The sequence below is a fragment of the Molothrus aeneus genome, chromosome 6 (assembly GCF_037042795.1).
Source record: "Molothrus aeneus isolate 106 chromosome 6, BPBGC_Maene_1.0, whole genome shotgun sequence".
NCBI lineage: Eukaryota > Metazoa > Chordata > Aves > Passeriformes > Icteridae > Molothrus > Molothrus aeneus.
The window spans coordinates 8,284,831-8,302,056 of record NC_089651.1 but is presented as its reverse complement, the minus strand read 5'-3'; the positions used below and the strand labels follow the sequence as shown (position 1 = coordinate 8,302,056).

General features: G+C 42.3%; 1 protein-coding gene across 3 annotated transcripts in view; it reads left to right on the top strand.

Moving 5' to 3' along the window:
• SHANK2 (SH3 and multiple ankyrin repeat domains 2) overlaps positions 1-17,226 on the top strand; it is a 249,980-nt gene that overhangs the window by 63,395 nt on the left and 169,359 nt on the right. For 2 of the 3 annotated variants that reach the window (XM_066552106.1, XM_066552105.1), the window contains 2 exons: positions 6,289-6,598; positions 11,033-11,202. In XM_066552106.1, coding sequence (XP_066408203.1) covers positions 6,289-6,598; positions 11,033-11,202 — 480 coding nt within the window. Of the gene's footprint in view, positions 1-2,828; positions 2,941-6,288; positions 6,599-11,032; positions 11,203-17,226 lie in introns of those variants that run through there. The other variant, XM_066552104.1, reaches the window with a different exon arrangement.

Below are 17,226 nucleotides of genomic sequence, written 5' to 3'. Positions count from 1 at the left end.
TAGTTTCGGTTTAAGTGGCTTTTTTCTCTCAGAAATGTCCCCATGCAGAGCTCCCACACATTTTTCTGAGCACCTACCAAAGGAGCAGGGAAATGAGGGTTTACCTCACTTCTATTTGGAAGGTTCCTCATGATTTTTAGATTAAGGATGCTAATGGCTTGTGGGTTATATTATGCTTGGGTATAGGCACAGTCAAATTATTAAGTTTTTGTCCTGAGGTGATAATACCGAGGCTACTGTTGTGAGGCAGAAAAGTCTTTCAGGAAGGAGTGGAAGCTGCTGGAATATTTTCTTTTTTAATTTGCCAGCACCGCAGAATTTGGGACTTCTGTTAAAATAACAAATTCTAATAAGCTATTAGTGAAAATGAGAGAAGCTCAAAAACTGCAGCTGCAAGTGTTCACTGACTTCCTTGATTGTCACATTTTCCCATTGTACAATAGTGGTTATTGCAGGAGGCTCTGCCATGTAGGAAGAAATTACATTTCCCACGTTGGGGGAAAGACAGACAGTTAAATGGAATAAAATGATCACTCATCAGGTGATCTCTCTCTGATGGTGTAGGTCTGAAAGAGTTCCCACCATTTCCAGAAAACTTAATAAATTCAAGTGACTTTCATATTTTGGATGTTTTTATAACACTGATTAGAAACCTCCAGATGATGAAATGTTACAGCTCTGGTGAGAATCTAATAAAAATCCCCCCTGGGATTGATTTTGATTGACTACAGTTGCCTGTCTGTTTTTATTTTACTGTATATGAACAGATAGGAATGAGCAGGATTGAGTTAACCCTTCCCTGGCCTAATTCCTGTCCTTGGGGGCCTGCGCTGTCACTGCTTTCCACCACTGACACCCAGAGAAAGGAAAAAGCAGTTTAAGGGTTCCATTAACACTCCTAGTTCCTTTGTGTTTTGCAGCTCCAAATATAATCAGGGGATTGGATGAAGATATTAGAAAATGGAACCCACTCAGGGTTATAATTCAAATTAGTGGCACAGCCCTGGTGGAGCAGTTCTTGTTCTGGAAATTATATTGATTCTTCTGTGGAGCTAATTAATGCACATATTTATAAGTTAATGAATTAAAGTTCAAAGTTATTCTTTAGGAAGCCTTGCATATATTAGAAGTCATGAAGAAGGTTTTTTTCCTGTCAAATAAAGATGTGTAATCCTGCACATGTGCTGTGTCCATTTCCTCTGGTAAGACTTCCACCTGCTAAGGATAGTTGCTTTCAAAAATAAAATGAACCAAATGTAAAATTATATTAGGGAAATATTCTTCTCTTTGTAAATTAAACACTGTGATGTTAAATTAGGTTTAAACTGTTCAATTTATTTATGCTTACTAATTCTTTTCATTTCTATGTTAGCTGTGAGATCACTATGCACACAGATATTAAATCCATTTAGGTAATTTATTTTCTATCTTTCTTGAAGCAGTTTTCTCAGTAAGAAACCCCTTGATTTTCCAAATAGATGCATTAGTGATCAGTGAAGAAGCCCTAAATGGAATAAATATTTATTACCTGTTATATAGTTTATATTACTAGAAGACAATTTTTTAATGTAGGTTGCTCTTTTTCATTAGACCATGAATTTCCTATCCTTTGGAATCTTTGCATCATAGATTTAAGTAGATCTGCTTAAAATTTTTGTGATTTTTAGCACCTCCCCCTCCTTCCTATATGCCTGTTTCAGTTATCTGCTCTTCCTCTGGAAGCATGTTTGCACTGCCAAGCATAGTTATCCCTGGGTTTCTTTTTCATTCAGAATTAGGATTTTCCAAACTTCTCTGGTTATATCTTGTATTTCCTAGCATCTGCATCGAAGTTACCAAATAAGCTTTCCCTCTTTTTTTTTTTTGGTATTCTTACTCCGTCCAAAAAGAAATTCTCTTTTATTCCAGCGCGATGGAAGGGGAGGGGAGAATAATTGTGCTTGTATCATCCCCTCTGTTTCAAACTGGAATACAGGAATATAGGTGAGAGATTCTGTGTAGTGGCAGGTCTGGCTCCATGCTTAACGTGGTCATTGTGTGAAGCTTGGGGCGATTGGTGCTTCTCCTCAGACTGGTCCTTTGGAAGAAATAAATAAATAATTAGGGGAAAGGGAATAAATAACAAAAAGTGAAGAGCAGAAGGGGAAACCGATGGGGAAAAAGAAATAGTGAAAAGGAAACAGATAGGGAAAAGGAAATAAATAGCAAAAAGTGAGTAAACAGCAACAAGCACATAAATAGCAACAAGCGAATAAACAGTGGGATGCTCTGAGCACCGAGAGGCAGCTGTGCAAGTTGAGAGCGAAAGGCAGGTCCCCGGCAGCTCCCAGCCCTGGCCGGGCTTTCCCGTGCCCGGCCCCAGCTGCTCCAGCCCCTCTCCCGCCTGGAACGGGGAACGTGCGGCCGCCGGGGCCCCGCAGCTCCCGGTCCCAGGCGCTCCCGCAGCCGGCGGGCTGGGGCTGGGGAGCGGGAGCAGCGTCTGCTCTGCGGGGCTGTGGCGGCGGCAGGTTCACATGACTAATGCGAGCTGCGAGAGATAGCAGGAGCGCTTTGCTTTTTTTTTTTTTTCTTCTTCCCTTTTTTTTTTTTTTTTTTTTTTTTTTTGAGCAGCTCCAGTCTGTGCACAGTTGGCTCCCAGCTGACAGACAGAATGTGGGGTGGGCTTTGTCACCAGAACGCTGGGTACTGCATGCCCAGCTATGCTCGCAATTCCACAGTGCCCAGAAACCTGCTGCTTATGTCAGGGTGCAGCCAGCCTGAACACATAGAAATTGGGTAGCTTGATTGTTGGTGGTTTTTTTTTTAAATATTATTATTTTTTATTTTTTTAAATCTTTTTTTGCCTCTTTCTTGCCTGCAAAGGTTATATAATGAGGGGATTGCTGCTAAAGTAAAAAGGGAAAATGAAGTCTTTGTTAAATGCCTTCACAAAGAAAGAAGGTAAGCGATGAAAGCAGAACACTTTGATGTTTCAGACTGGTGTTTTCTTGTGTACATTTAATATGATGAGCTTAGTGACTCTATAGTTAATCAATTCCTGCGATTTCTTTTTAGAATTATTTGATGTTAGATAGTCCGTTTAGGCAAGTGGTTATTAAAGCTGGATGTTACTTTATTCCTTTTAGGATTTTCTCTGAAGAATCAAGTAGTTATAAAAATGTTTTTGCTCCCTAAGAAATGCATTTGGAGACATGGAAGGATTTTCCTAGGTGAATTTTGTCAGTGAATGGTGCTGAATTGCACCTTCAGATGTATGAAGTGCCAGGAATAGAATTCAGAGAGCTGGAGGAAGGATTATGTGGTACTTTCAAGTATGCTTTTAGGGATGATAAATTTAAACTTTTGGGGCATGGAATTGGTTCAGGCATTTTCATGTCATTTTATATTAAGTGTTTTTCCCAAACAAGTTTTGCCACAGTTATTCTTGCAGTTCTGAAACGTGGTGAAATAATAGGGGAAAGCAGAGTCCAACAGGGACTAAAGCATGGACATTTGCATTTAATCATTTTTTGTTGTAGTTCTGTTTTTTAATTGTGAAAATAATATAAATAATGCTGATAAGAAGCAGCTAAAAAAATACCCACCCACTTACAGTTTGCAGATTGCTGGGGAAAAGAAACAGTTGGGTGGAATATTAATCACTTCAGGCACAGAAATGCTTATTTTTAACTCTTTCTATAAAAGATTTGTGTTAGACACACATCAATTGGTGTAATTAGTTGTCCCCTTCCCTGTTTATTTCCTGTAGTAAAGGCTAATTTTGCTCATAGTTCTCTCCTCAAGAATAGAACATTAATAGCAAAACAAAAGCTAAACTCTTAAATGGGCTTGTAAAATGCTCCTGAGGTGTGTAAGGGAAGAAGATTTCCTTTCCTCTGGTGCCTGGAGGGCGGTTTCTCCAGTCTGTCAGTACAGATGTGCCCTGCAGCTCTGTGTCCGTGCTGTCACCGTGCCCCGGCACCCTGTCCTTGTCCTCCCTCCCCCTGCCACCAGCAGGGACTCCACCAGCCTCTCCAGAGTCCCAGTAAACATCCCCAAAACACTGGCAGGATTTTGTTTTCTCAGCCTGTGGCAGGAAGGGCTGGGCAGGCTGCTTTCAGCTTAATGAGAAATTGAAACCTAAAGGTCAGATCCAATTTTTACTCAATCCAAGGCAAACTTTGGTGACCTGGGGGAACAGCATGGGAGCTTTTGGTAGCAAACCTGAGTGTGCCAAACATCCCCTGTACTCAGTTTTTGTGTTTTCCCCTTGACTGAATTCTGCTTTGTTGTACCTGGGAAAGATCCCCACCTTCAATGCAGTGCTTTCTGGAGTTTTATTCCAAATGTCAGAAGTAAAGGAATGTAGAAATGTTGCATCTCTGCCCCACACATCGACCTAGGGGTCTGTATGTGCCAGTTTTGGAGATAAATGCTGTGAGTTTGCTGTAAGTTAACACTAACTGGGTCTTTCACTGTGACACCTGAAGCACCAAGGTGCTCTCATGACACCCTCAGCTGCTTTGAAACCTTAAAGAAATATGGAATGGGAAAAAACTTGAAATGTCAGGAAAATTATCCAGAGTTTCTTCTAGTTTCTTGCATAAACATTGGACTTGTGTGCTGTCTTCCATTTAAAGCTTTTAAAGGCTATTTCCCTTATTTCAAAGGAAGCATGGGAATAATTGAAGCCCTTTCTGTGCATGTTGTTCCCGTGTTTGATTGTTCAGATGTTGTTGAGTTGTTTACTACAGGAAGTTTCAGCTCACTGGAAATACAAAGGATGTTATTGTAAAATATTCAGAATTGTAATTGATAAACTGTAATCATAAATTGACTCTGGTGAAAATGATTCAAACCATTCTTTTACTCACAGTTCCATCTCTATTTTATGCTATAAATATGCTCTCAGTTTTGCACTGAAACCTTAAATTTTGCTTTGTTCTCTCAATTAAAGGCTCTATTTCAAGGCAGGACAGATTGATTCTTATCTATATTCATATTTATGTGAATTTATTTACTTGCACAGTATGACAGACATTCTTATTCTGGTTTTTTGTGTGGTTTTGAAGGGTATTGAATGAGTAGACGTTTCTGGCTCTTTATAAATGGCACTTACTGGCACTTTAGACATGAAGGATGATATTTTGTGGGTCTTCTTTCCCAATTTACATATGATTTTTTTCTTTGAGAATTACAACAGCTCAGTGAAGCCCTCAGCAGCAGTGCCTGGATGCATTTTGTTAGTTATGCCACTGTGACTTTTTGGATGTAAATCTGTGCACTTTGGCTCAGGTCCTGTGACCCTCATGAGCTCCACCGAGAGAAATTAATGAGGGCAGTTGCAATAATGGGGATCAGGGCCAGCATGAGGTTTTGGGGTCAATTCCTTTATGACAGGGCAGGAAATTCTGTCCCATCTGCTGATAAGTGGGTGCTTTTTTATGAGGGAATTTGCCTTCTGATTTGCACTTGGGACAAACTGACAAACTATGTGGAAAATGGTGTGAATGCTCGTGTGAACCAGGAGCACGCGTGGGGGGCTGGACCCTCTGCTCTGAGTGAGATTTGTGTCGCCCTGGCTTTGTTTTGTGTTGTGGCTCTTCCGTTAAGGAGTTTCTTGGAGCTTTTGGATATCCTGGTGTTCCCCCTGGGATGTGGCATGTGACGGAGCCAGTGTATTACCCTGGGGTAATATGCTCTATATACCATAGTAATGGATGTGGTAGGGATGCCAGGATTAGAAAGAGGGGAATGCCTGGGGATTGCAGCAGTGTAATAGAGTTCTGCCAGGACAGCAAGCTGTGTCCTCAATTTTTAACCTGCAAGATGGGGATAAGGTGACTGTTCACAGATTTCAGGTTAGGCCTGAACTTGAACTTAGGTCTGGACCAGTTTGGGTACCAGGAATGCAGGATGGAAACTGCAAGTCCATGCAGCAGGAATTCTGCTGGGCAGCCCTGTTCTGTGCCTTTCTGACTGAATGTGACAACGCAGCAGGAAAATGAACTTTCTGAGCCTCAAACTTGGCAATAATGAGGTGTTTCCCATTTCCTAGAGCACAGTTCAGAGCGCTCAGCAGGCTCAGGGCACTGGTGTTGCCTCACCGTGTATGCAAGCCAGCAAACAGGTTCATGTTGCTCTGTTGTTTTTGATTTAATGATGTTCTAAAGATAATTTGATCAGCTCTGCTGGAAAGGTGGAGTTTCTGTCTCTGCAGAAGAAACAATGCCATATGTTGTATGTGGTGCTAAACACACACGGATGTGAAATCATCTGAGATCACCCTCCATGTCTCTCTTTGCACAGTGCCCTTTAGGGAGGCTCCCACCTACTCCAACAGGAGGAGGAGGCCTCCCAGCACCTTGGCAGCCCCCCGGATCCTGCTGCGCTCCAACAGCGACAACAACCTGAACATCAACAACCTCCCCGAGTGGTCAGCCTCCTCCTCTGCCTCTTCACACCGCAGCCTTTCCCCTCACCTGCTCCAACAGATGCAGAATAATCCCAATGGAACTGTAAAAACTGTGGGGAGTTACACTCCGTCCTCCCGGAGCCGCTCGCCATCCCTCAACAGGCTGGGAGAGGATGCCAAGAGGCAGCAGCACAGGCACATCAGGTGAGCTTTGGCTGTTTCACAGCACGAGGTACCCTACAGGCACCATGCTGGCCTGCCACATTCCTTTATGTTAGTTGCACTCTCCAGAATGTATAGTTATTCATGCTCAGCACAGTGGACCATGCCCAAGTGTAAATATTTTAATTGGAAGCCCCAAAGCCAGCCGTTTCCTCACAGAGCTCCAGCAGCCAGGCAGACTTTCAAGTTCAGCAGTGACTTAACGCAGTTTGCACCTCCAGCTCAAGGTGCTGGCTCTGCACATCTTCCCAAAGTTGAAATAAGGATTGTATCTAACAGTGAAGCAAACTGTTTCTGGGATAACTGCTCCCTTCACAGAACTGTTGGTCATGCCTGGAACCTGTGTTGGAGCTGCTCATGGGTGATGGAGCAGAGGCTGTTTAGGTTCTCAGCACACACCAAAGAGTGAAATAGAGGGAGTAATGTGATCTAGCAGGCATTCAGGGCAAATATCCTGCAGCTCTGTCCGACTGGAGAGCAAATCCTGACTAATTAGAGTCATGTAGGTTTTGTAAACCATGGAATAAAGCTGAGGGCTGGGGCTAAGTTTTGATCACTTATGGGGGCTACAGCTTTGAGAAGGCACTGCCCTGGACTCAGGAGCTCCTGTCAAATGGGAAAGAGATGGAGATGCACCAGGACAAGGAGTTGAAGTGCTACAAAAAGGCTGGGAGGCATCAGAGCTGAGCTCTGCTGGAGAGAACCAGAGCTCACACATTTTGGCCAAACACTCCTCAGTTGAAAATCTGGCTTTGTCTTCCCTGTTTCCTACTATATGTATATATAATATGTCTGCTGTTCAGAGCAGAAAAGGAACTGGGAATTGTCAAGAAATGCAGCTGTTGGTTTCTCTTTGCTGTTTGTAGGTGTAAGGGATGTTCAGTGGAGTTTTCAAGTCAGTAAAACAAAATGTTATGTAGCTGACACTGCCTCTGTTACCCTGCCTGTTCCTCTGCTCTCCCTGGCCAAACTGCCAGGCACTGTTTGTGATGGAAACAATACTTCTGGGCAGGGGGGATCTGGTGAATTGTGAGACAGAGTCGTCTGGCATGTAAGAAAGAGTGAAATTAAAGGGAAGGAAGGGAAAGCAGATTCCATATGCCAGTGGTTTCATGCAGCAAGCAAGCTCATCTTGCTTTGTTGTGTGTTACAATAATGGCAAAATTTCATTTGGGTATAATTTGGGTGGCATGTCCTCACAGAGCCCACTAACAGCTCAAGATCAGTCTGTAATGAGGCTTCAACTGGATGAAGAGTTGAAGTGAGGAGATTGTAAGGTTCTTTTCAGAGAATGTGTATTCTTCTGTTCCTCTGGATTCTGCTGATGCCACCAGAGAGGGAGGTTCTACCTTAGAGTCAGTGATTATTTTAGCTGCATGGGATAAAAATGCATTTTCATCAATGTTCCTGGGATAACACACCTCAAATTCTAGAAGTATAAACAATCCTTTCAGCTGGGGGTAACAATTAGAAATATTTTTTTTTTTATTAAGCAAACATTTACTTGCTTTGACTTTGTTCAACCACTTTCCTCTTCCCTTTCTGAAAAGTTGCTCATGTGACAATGGGAACCAATTTAATGCCTGAGAGTTTGTGGATATAAAATTTTGTCTTCCTCTTAGTGCATCAGCAGCACAGCTGCTGAAGCTGCTACCCAGCTCCCTCTGTGCCACCAAGACTTGTTTCAGAGAAGTCCAGAGTACATACAAGTACTGAGAAGAGAGCTGGAGGCTCTCTGAATTTAAAGACAACTAAATGGATTTATATATATAATTTTTCCTGCAAATAATGCCTTTTCTTGCCACAGGCCCATTTTTCAGTCAGGAATGGCACCTTATATGACACTTTCCTCACAGATTTTGTTTAACTGCATGACCACCTACTTACTGTTAGCTAAATGTGGGAACTGTTGCTGTCTCTGCTTATTATTTGCAAATAATAACAGTCACCACGAAGCTGTTGCTCCCCTGGGATGGAAAAGTCCTTTCTGACAGAGCAGGAGGTTGGGTTGTGGAGCAGAAACAGCCAGAAGGGGCACGGGGATGGAGAAGGTCAGACTGTGACAAAGGGTTAATGAGGTCTGTGGGATTTGTGCTGTGGAGAGGTGCTGGAGAGCCATGCTGGAAGGGGTTCATGTGACCTTTGCAGCCCGTGTGGCTCAGGTGCTCTGTCTTCTCAAACTGAAAGAGGAGAGATTTAGATTGGATATTAGGAAGAAATTCTTTCCTGAGAGGGTGGTGAGTCAGGGGTACAGACTTCCCGGAGAAGCTGTGGCTGCCCCATCCCTGGAAATGTCCAAGGCCAGGCTGGAAAAACTGGAAAAACCTGGTCCAGTGGAAGGTGTCCCTGCCCATGGCAGGGGGTGGCACTGGGTGGTCTTAAGGGTCCCTTTCAAACCAAACTGTTCTTGATTCTCACAAGGCTGTTGCTCTTCACAGCAAAGTGGTTGGGAGGGGGGAAGCTGGGAATGAAAAGAAAGGGACAGGCTTTGTGTGGAACATACCCCACAGAAATCAGTGAATGAGGTGCCAACACAGCCTCAGTGAGGGCTGAGCTGCCAAGGATGGCCACCTTCTTCTGGCTGAGAGGGAAACATGTCTACACCTCTCTTGAAATCTCTGCATCCTCCTCCTGCTCCTTCCTGGCATGGCACTTGCTGGGCTTGGAGCCCACGCTGGGGACAAGCAAGGGAGAGGAAAGATCTCTTTTTAAAAAGTCCTGCACCCCACGTTGCAGCCCTGATTTCCATTAGTGAGTCTGTTGCCTAAGAAGTTCTGCATTCCTTGTGTGGGTTTAATGTGCCATTTCCCTTTTCTCTTTCAGTGAAGGAGAAAATGAATGTATCTTCTGTGCTCACAGTTAAAGTAGATGCTGGGAGATAACACTGGCAATAGCTGCCACCAGACTAGGCAGAAACACAGCTTGATACAAGTGGAAATCAGATGTGTAGCTATAGTTTATAGATCTAGATTTTTTTTTTTTTATGGTGATGACTGTTCCTCCACTTATAAGGAAAAAGGAATGGAGCAAAAGAACTGAAATCTGAATGTCATCTTTTCCAGGCTTTCTTTAAACAACTGTGAGAGTTGGCTGAGGTTTCTGGTGCAAACTCCATCACAGACATGCAAGCAGAGCTCCCTTTTAAACTCCTGAGTGGGGCTTACCATTAGCAGCATCCCTTCCCAGTAATAGAACAAAACAAGGTGAAAGGGGCATGCAATTCCAAATGGCGAAGAGGTTACTGCAGGAAAACAGGAGTGTTCCTGATAGGAAAAATCCAATAGGTGTGGGTTTTTATCAGACTTCTGTACCTATTGACTTACTGGCTCCCATTTTGGTAGGAGACTGGTTGAAAAAAAAAAAAAAGGTGAAAACTCAGCAGACCCCAGCCCTTGTATTTCATTTTGCTTAAAGCAGTTTGAGATACTTTCTTACATGAAGGCAAGCAGAGTGTTATAATGCCAAACCACCACTAAATCACCCTTCTTCCTTTGGTAGCCTAACTTTTCCCTATCAAACTCTATTAATATTACTCCTTCTCATGAATATTTTCCTTTTCTAGACTTTGGTTAAGACTGCAAGTTTTTATGCTTTGGGGTTTTTTTGAAGTTGACTGCTAGTGTATTGCTAGTTTGTTATGATCTATCCTATAGGTTTCCCACCCTCTTTAGTATTTGCCTCTTTCTCTTTTCTTATCTTTTTGGCAGTTCACTCATTTTCCCACAGGTTTAAGAGTGATCTTATGCATTGTTCACCACCTTTCAACAATTCCTTTTTTATACACCATGACTGTGAGTTGGTGGTGACCTGCGGCTCTCCTGGGCACATTCTGGAGTCACTGAATGAGCTGGTGATTGCCATCCAGAAGAAATGATAATTTGGAAAATGTTAACCACAAGTACCAGGCTTTGTGCAGATCTAAATTTAACCTTGGGCCTTGGAGTGATGAAGTAACTTGATTATTCAGTCCATTTAGTTAATAATTCAGTGATCTCACTTGTTCACTTTGTGTTACAAAGATATCCATTCCCAAGAATTGTAAATACAGACATTTTCAAGTCCCTCTGACAAATTGACATGCTGGGAATGTATGATAGGCATATAAATTTTGAATTTAATTAGGGCCTAGGAATGTGCAAGTTTAAAAGTTTAAATTGCGGAAAAACTAAAAGCTTTAATGTTGTGTGTTTTCTGTTCTAGGCCATTATGGTCAGGTGAATATTGATCATGATTCATACTGAAAGATTTCAACCCTTAAAAACTCCTGTTTGTTTTTTTTTTTTCTGCAGGGTTTGATGTCTAACTGGGAGGCAGTTTTGCTATTCACTGCTTAATTTAATCTTGCTAATGTGATGGTAAATGATTAACGTTCCCCCTTTGAATAAGCTGTTAATGATTTTTCATTTCAATTTCCAGTGCCGTTTACAGTCCCAGTGCCAACAAAGATACTCTGTCTGCCTTGGATTATCAGGGTCCCAAAAGGAAGCTCTACAGTGCTGTCCCTGGGAGACTTTTTATTGTTGTAAAGCCATATCAACCTCAAGGAGAAGGGGAAATTCACCTGCACAAAGGAGATAGAGTCAAAGGTGAGCACCTAATTCATTTAGAATAAACCTTTTCTCCTGCTAGGTGGGAATTTTATGTAAAAACTCTCTTTTACACGGGTGGAAATAATCTGTATGGTGAAAATGCTTTTATGCATTTGTTTCTTTGCAGGATATTTTGCTTCTGGTTCTGTTTTGTAACCAATGCATATTTAGCTGCCACTTTAACTGCCTTCAAAGTGCTGCCACAAACTCTCTCAACTCACAACTCTGTGCAATAATAGCACCATTTTCTCTTACCCAGGGCACAGAATTTGCTGCTGGAGCCATTCCAGAGGCCCTGCTCCAGGGCTTTAAGGGGTTGTAAACCTGTCAGCTATCTAAAAGGCTCAGGAAGGGAATGGGGGTAAGGTCAGCTCTGCCCTTTCCTCCAGGAACATTTAATTGGTTAAGTAGAAAATATCCCCTCATGGGACTTAGGATAAGTGGGTAGGGAGAACCTCCTGTAAATATAATTTTGGAGGAAGCATGGTGGTGCATGTGAAATTTCTGTTCACTACTGCAATTACATGCTAAGACCAGGTTTAAATGAAGGCCAAGCTTTGTTATTGCTTTGAAGGCAGTCAATACATCCAGATAAAGCTGAAAAAAAGGGAGATAGGGTGTACAGGACTCACCTTCCCCAGAGTGAGCTGTGAGGCTGTGGTTTTGCACCACCAGGTAAAACAGAATAAAAGAGACTTTGTATTGGATGGACCCATACAAATCAAACAACAATTATGGAAATCAAACACAAGGGAATAAATTCAGTGTCCTAAATAAAAGTGTTAAGCAGCTGCAAATTTTCTTGCAAAGGGAACTACTTATCTCATGAAGGAAGACTTCAAATACCTCCTCCCTTGAGCCTGCAAACAGTAGCTGGAAAAAAATAGGGAGCCATTAGAAGGTATTTTTGCATTTTTATTTTTGGATGTACTGATTCTGAAGCATTTTTGAGTTTAATAATTTCTGTTAACTCCAGCCCTCAGAAGGTGTAAGACAGAAATTTGAAGGGTGCTACACTTAAAGGTAAAACATGCAAAGTTAATTTTAAATGCAAGGACGAAGGGAGAAGGTTAAACTTAGAGTCTGTAGGGCTGAGAAGATAATTTTGCAGTTCTCAAGGCTGTTCCCTGATCAGGTAGGAAGCAGTGATTATGATCTCATGGTGCACAAGAACTAGGATGAAATTTTGGGGGTACTAAATAACTTTCTCCACTCAGTGTTCTTAGAGGTCGGGCAGGTGCCAGTGGACAAGGAATGAGTGGCTGCTCCAGGGCAGGTGTTGGACACAGAGATGTTCAATTGTCCTGTTGGATTTAAGGATGCAGGAATATTCTGTTTATGTAGAGGATGGAATAACAACCACACAAGATCTTCTCACCAGAATAAGGCAGCTCTGGGCAGTTCTGGAAAAAGACAAGACAGAAATTGTGTTTCCTGGCAAAAGAGGAAGCACTGCAACAGGTTGCCTGGAATGCTGAATATTTTAGAGGCATTCCTTATCTGGCAGGTGGTTTACCTTAGGTTTTGAGACTATTATATGCAAAAAAAATCCCAGAATAAAGGATTTAAATTTCAATGAAATGTTTATTGTTTTTGAAAAATTAATTCAGGAGCCCTTGGTTCTAAGTTACAGTAACAGTCACTGGAAAACATTGCAGGAAGGAATTAGTCTACTTTTCATGTTTTCATAAAATGGTGTAGCCTAAATGGAGACCAGTGATTTTAGGGGGCACTCTAAATGCTGAAATAAAAAATGCAGTTATGGCTGGGGTTTTTTCTTTGTGGGAAAAATATAAGTTTATTGAAAGTAACACATTAATTCTTACTGCCATTAAAAGGGGGATGTGCCCATTCTACATCAAATCATTCCTGCAGGGATTGTTTTTTCAGCTTCAAGAATCTGATTTGCACATTGACTTGAAATCTGGCAGAGTTTTTGCAGGTCCATTTGTTTTGAAGCATTTTAGAGAACTTTGCTGCAGCAAAGTCTGGCGAGGTTTCTATAGGTGTCAGCCAGCTTTTGGGGAGGGTTTAGGGAAAGAACAAGTGTTCACAGGGATTGTCCGTGTTGCTCCCAAGGATGAAACCTTGTGAAATGTAATTTAAGGCTGTTTGCATGGCAGGGCTGGAACAGTGTGTGACAGGCTCCCAGAGCTAATCAAAGGGAAAACTTCCAGAACAAGATCAAATCCTGTTTCGTGTTACCATGTCAATGGTTCCTCAGCTGCAGCAAAAAAATATGTCAGAATGAACACGGCAAGGTCATGGAGAGAACAAAGAGTGCAGGGAAAAGACAGTGGTGCTTTAAAGAGGTCTCTGTTGTGTAACAGTATCCAAGAAGCTGCTCAAACTTTTTGTGCCAAAAACCCAGGTCCAATTAAATCTGGATTCCCGTCCCTGTTTCAGTGAAAATGTAATTATTGCTAGACAGTAAGTGTAGTGATAGGACAAGGAGCTATGGCTTTGAACTGAAAGATGGTAGATTTAGACTAGATTTGAGGAAGAAATTCTTCCCTGAGAGGGAGTGAAGCCCTAGCACAGGTGGCCCAGAGAAGCTGTGACTGCCTCATCCCTAGAAGTGTCCAAGACCAGGTTGGACAGAGCTTGGAGCAATCTGGGATAGTGGAAGGTTACCCTTTCACTGGGAAAAGGCTGGAACAAGATCATCTTGAAGGTCCCTCCCAACCTAAACTATTCCAGGATTCTGTGATGTTTAAAAAAAAATTACTCCATGTGAGCAGGATGGGCTCCCTCTCCATCCTCCAAAAGCACAGGCAGTAGAACTCAGAGTCCTCAGTGCTGTGGGAGTGCCAGAACTGCTGACTATAAGGAGATCCTGCATTTTTTCCTCTTCCTGAGCGTGAATTCATGGTACTGTATGTATTTTCTGTATTTTACAGACTTAGCAAGACCATGGCTCAGCCTGTTTGGGGTTTAGCAACTTGCTCTGTGCAGTATTTGGAGGAAATGGGAGAATATTAAACCCCATGGAATTCAATTTTTCCTTCACTTTGGAAACATCTTATCCTCACTGAGGAATGGAAAAGCTTTGTCTTGGCCCCTCTCCTCTGCCAGCTTGGTGACTGCACTGCTCTGTGTAGGACACTGATGCCCAAGTCCTGGCTTTTGGATTGTTTTGGGGGATTCAAACGTGGCCTGGCGCTGGCAGAGAGATTGTGCCCTGTGTTCAGGCTGACCCCGGGGAGATGCTCATCACGAGTACATCCCATGAGACTAATCACAGCAAAGATGTAGCAAGGCATTTATTGCAGGGATAAAAACCCAGAACAACATATTAGAGAAAGGGATTACTTGGGAAATGTTTTTATGGATTTTCTTTTTTAACTTGGCAGAATTAGAAGGGTCACAGAGAGGGATGAATTCCTAAACTCTTGATGAAAAATCAGATGTTTTCATCAAATGGAGATGAAGCAGGGTTTGGTTTTTTTTTTCTTTCTAAAACTGGTAGAAGTGCATCAGTGACAATAGTTCACAGTGTGTGATACAAGGAAACTGCTCAGAGAAATCTGTGAATGGGCAAGGTTCAAAGGAATGTAAACTAAACAAAATGGTCTTGTATTCATAGGATATTACGTAGCCTGTACAAAAATACTTGCTGTATTTTTAGTTGTTAGTCATACACACTGACATCATTTGTGTGTCTGCCACTCATGAGAGAGGAGCCATGGCTGCTTGCAAAAATAAATCTGATATCTTTATTTATACCAGAATTGCCCTAATCTTATGTTTTCACATAAATAAAGGAGATCTAGTTTGATTCCTCACTGAAACACTTCTAATATTTTGTTTTTGTATATTTTTTTTCTTTCTTCCTTCTTTATCTGAAAGTCCATAGCAATAAATCTGCCACAATCCAAATGCACACAAACATGTATAAAATATCTGCAAAATTAATTTGAATCAGCTTTTGTGTTACTAAATTGAATTCTTGCACTGGAAATTAAGTGGTCTCTTTGATAGCAAAACTCAGAATGCAATGCTCAAAAGATTCTTTGTGAGCAAATTAGCAGTTTTCTTGTCCATGAAGATAAAGCAATAGAGATGGTTTTTGGGAAGGTAACAAGTCTGAGTTCCAGGTGCAGACAGGCTCTGGTCACTTCAAAAATAAAAAAATCAGAATTATTTTCAGAGTCTGGGTTATGTTAAAACATATCTAAAATGCACATGAACTATCCTTCACTGATTTAGAAAGAAAAAAGCCTCCCGATTAAAATACTTTGAGAGCATTTGAAGTCTCACCCTGCTCACAGCTTTGTTTTTTATGATCTCCCCAGATCCTTCTTCTTTCCAGGCTGCCCTGCCACAGCTCTCTCAGCTTTTTCTAGTGCCCATTGTATGGAAAACCAGGGAGTTATTTCAGTATCTCAAATATTCTCCAACAGATTTCCATGAGCCCTCTGAGATACCTCTGGTGCAGGGACATCACAGCAGGGTTGTGGTAAACCCAAATGCAGCTCTCAGCTCCATTCCTCGGGGTCAGAGGAGCAGGAGTCACTCAGCAGCAGCAGCTCAAGCATCTGCTCTGGGCAGGAAGTCAGTAGCTCTGTGCAGCAGAAATATTGACCCTTGTGACTCTGCTTTTATTTCAGCGTGATCTCAGCCAGCAGGGCAATCCAAATATATCGCTAACATTTTCATTTCTTGTGAAATCCACTTGTAAGTCATTTTGAAAAAGAAAGATTATTAAACCCCTGCTGTGCTCAAAGATATTGCCAACAGACAGTGCTTGTGGGCAGGAGGAAAGTTGGTCTCCTGAGCTTTTGCACTTGTTAGATTAGTAAACAAAATACTGGGAAGGGAAGAGCCTCAGAAAGGCTGTTCTGTTTCGTCAAGAGCATTTTGTACCTTGTGTGGGTAAGTGTGGCAGCAAAATTGAACCTAAGAGGTTTGCAAGGTATTGTTCAGCTGCTCTTTGACATGAAGGATGAAATGAATGTGAAACAGAATATTAATCTTACCCAGGTTCACTGGTCTGTTTCGCTTCCTTTCTGTCTCCTGACTTGAATGGTTTGATTTCAGCTCCTAACATGATAAACTATGGCTCATCACAGGTCCTATCCTAACTCATTCCTTCAAGCTGCTTGTGCCTGAAGAGCAGGACAGAGTGGTGCTGTCAAAATGTAACAAAGACCCGGCCTAGCTCCTGCTCCAGCGGGAGAGTTCCCTTTGCTGTCAGAGACCATGGAAAGGGATCAGGAGGCAAAAGCACCCACAAATCCCCTGTCATCGTGCTTGGCTACTTTAACACATCCTTTCTTGAGTAGTCATCAACTGGCCTGGAATATTCAGGGGACAGGAGCACCAGGAGTCAGAGAGGATCTGTGAGTGCATCAGTGTGGTGCAACACAACACTCCAAGCTCTGCATCTAGCTTGGCTTGGGGCCCCTTCTCCATCAATTCTCTCTGAATTCCCCTGATTTCAAGTTTGGGCATCACTGTGGAGAAGGGCAAACCTGACTCTGACTGCACCTTCCTCAACAGAGCTGGGAATCAGAGGGTGGATTTTTGCAATGTGTGATTTCTGACCAAAACCCAAATCAGTGCAGATTGATTTCTCACACTGTTTTCATCTCTCCCTCATTATCTCAAAACTATTTCACAGACACAGGGAAAAAAAACAGGGAAAAGTTGATCTTCATAGAAACTTTATGGTAAGGGGAAAAAGCTCCCACAGAGGGCCAAATGTTGAACAGCACAGCTCAGTTCTATTTCAACTGAGCCATATTTCCTCAGATTTAGAGGATTACGTGCAGCTTATTGTATTTGTAGGTTTGACGTAGAGAGTGGTTGCTCTGTTAGTAGCCCCAGTCATCTTCTCACCCTGAGGTTCTTCTCCTGAAGTGCTTGTTTGCACTGTTTCTTTCCTGGGAAAGCAGAGGTGAGAAAAGGTGAAGAGGTGTTTTAAGTCAGGATCTCTGTGTTATCTCCCTAATTTGGTCAGCTCCCATAACTCAAGCTGGGAAGGAACTGCTGCATTTCCTTCTCCACCACAAGAAATGT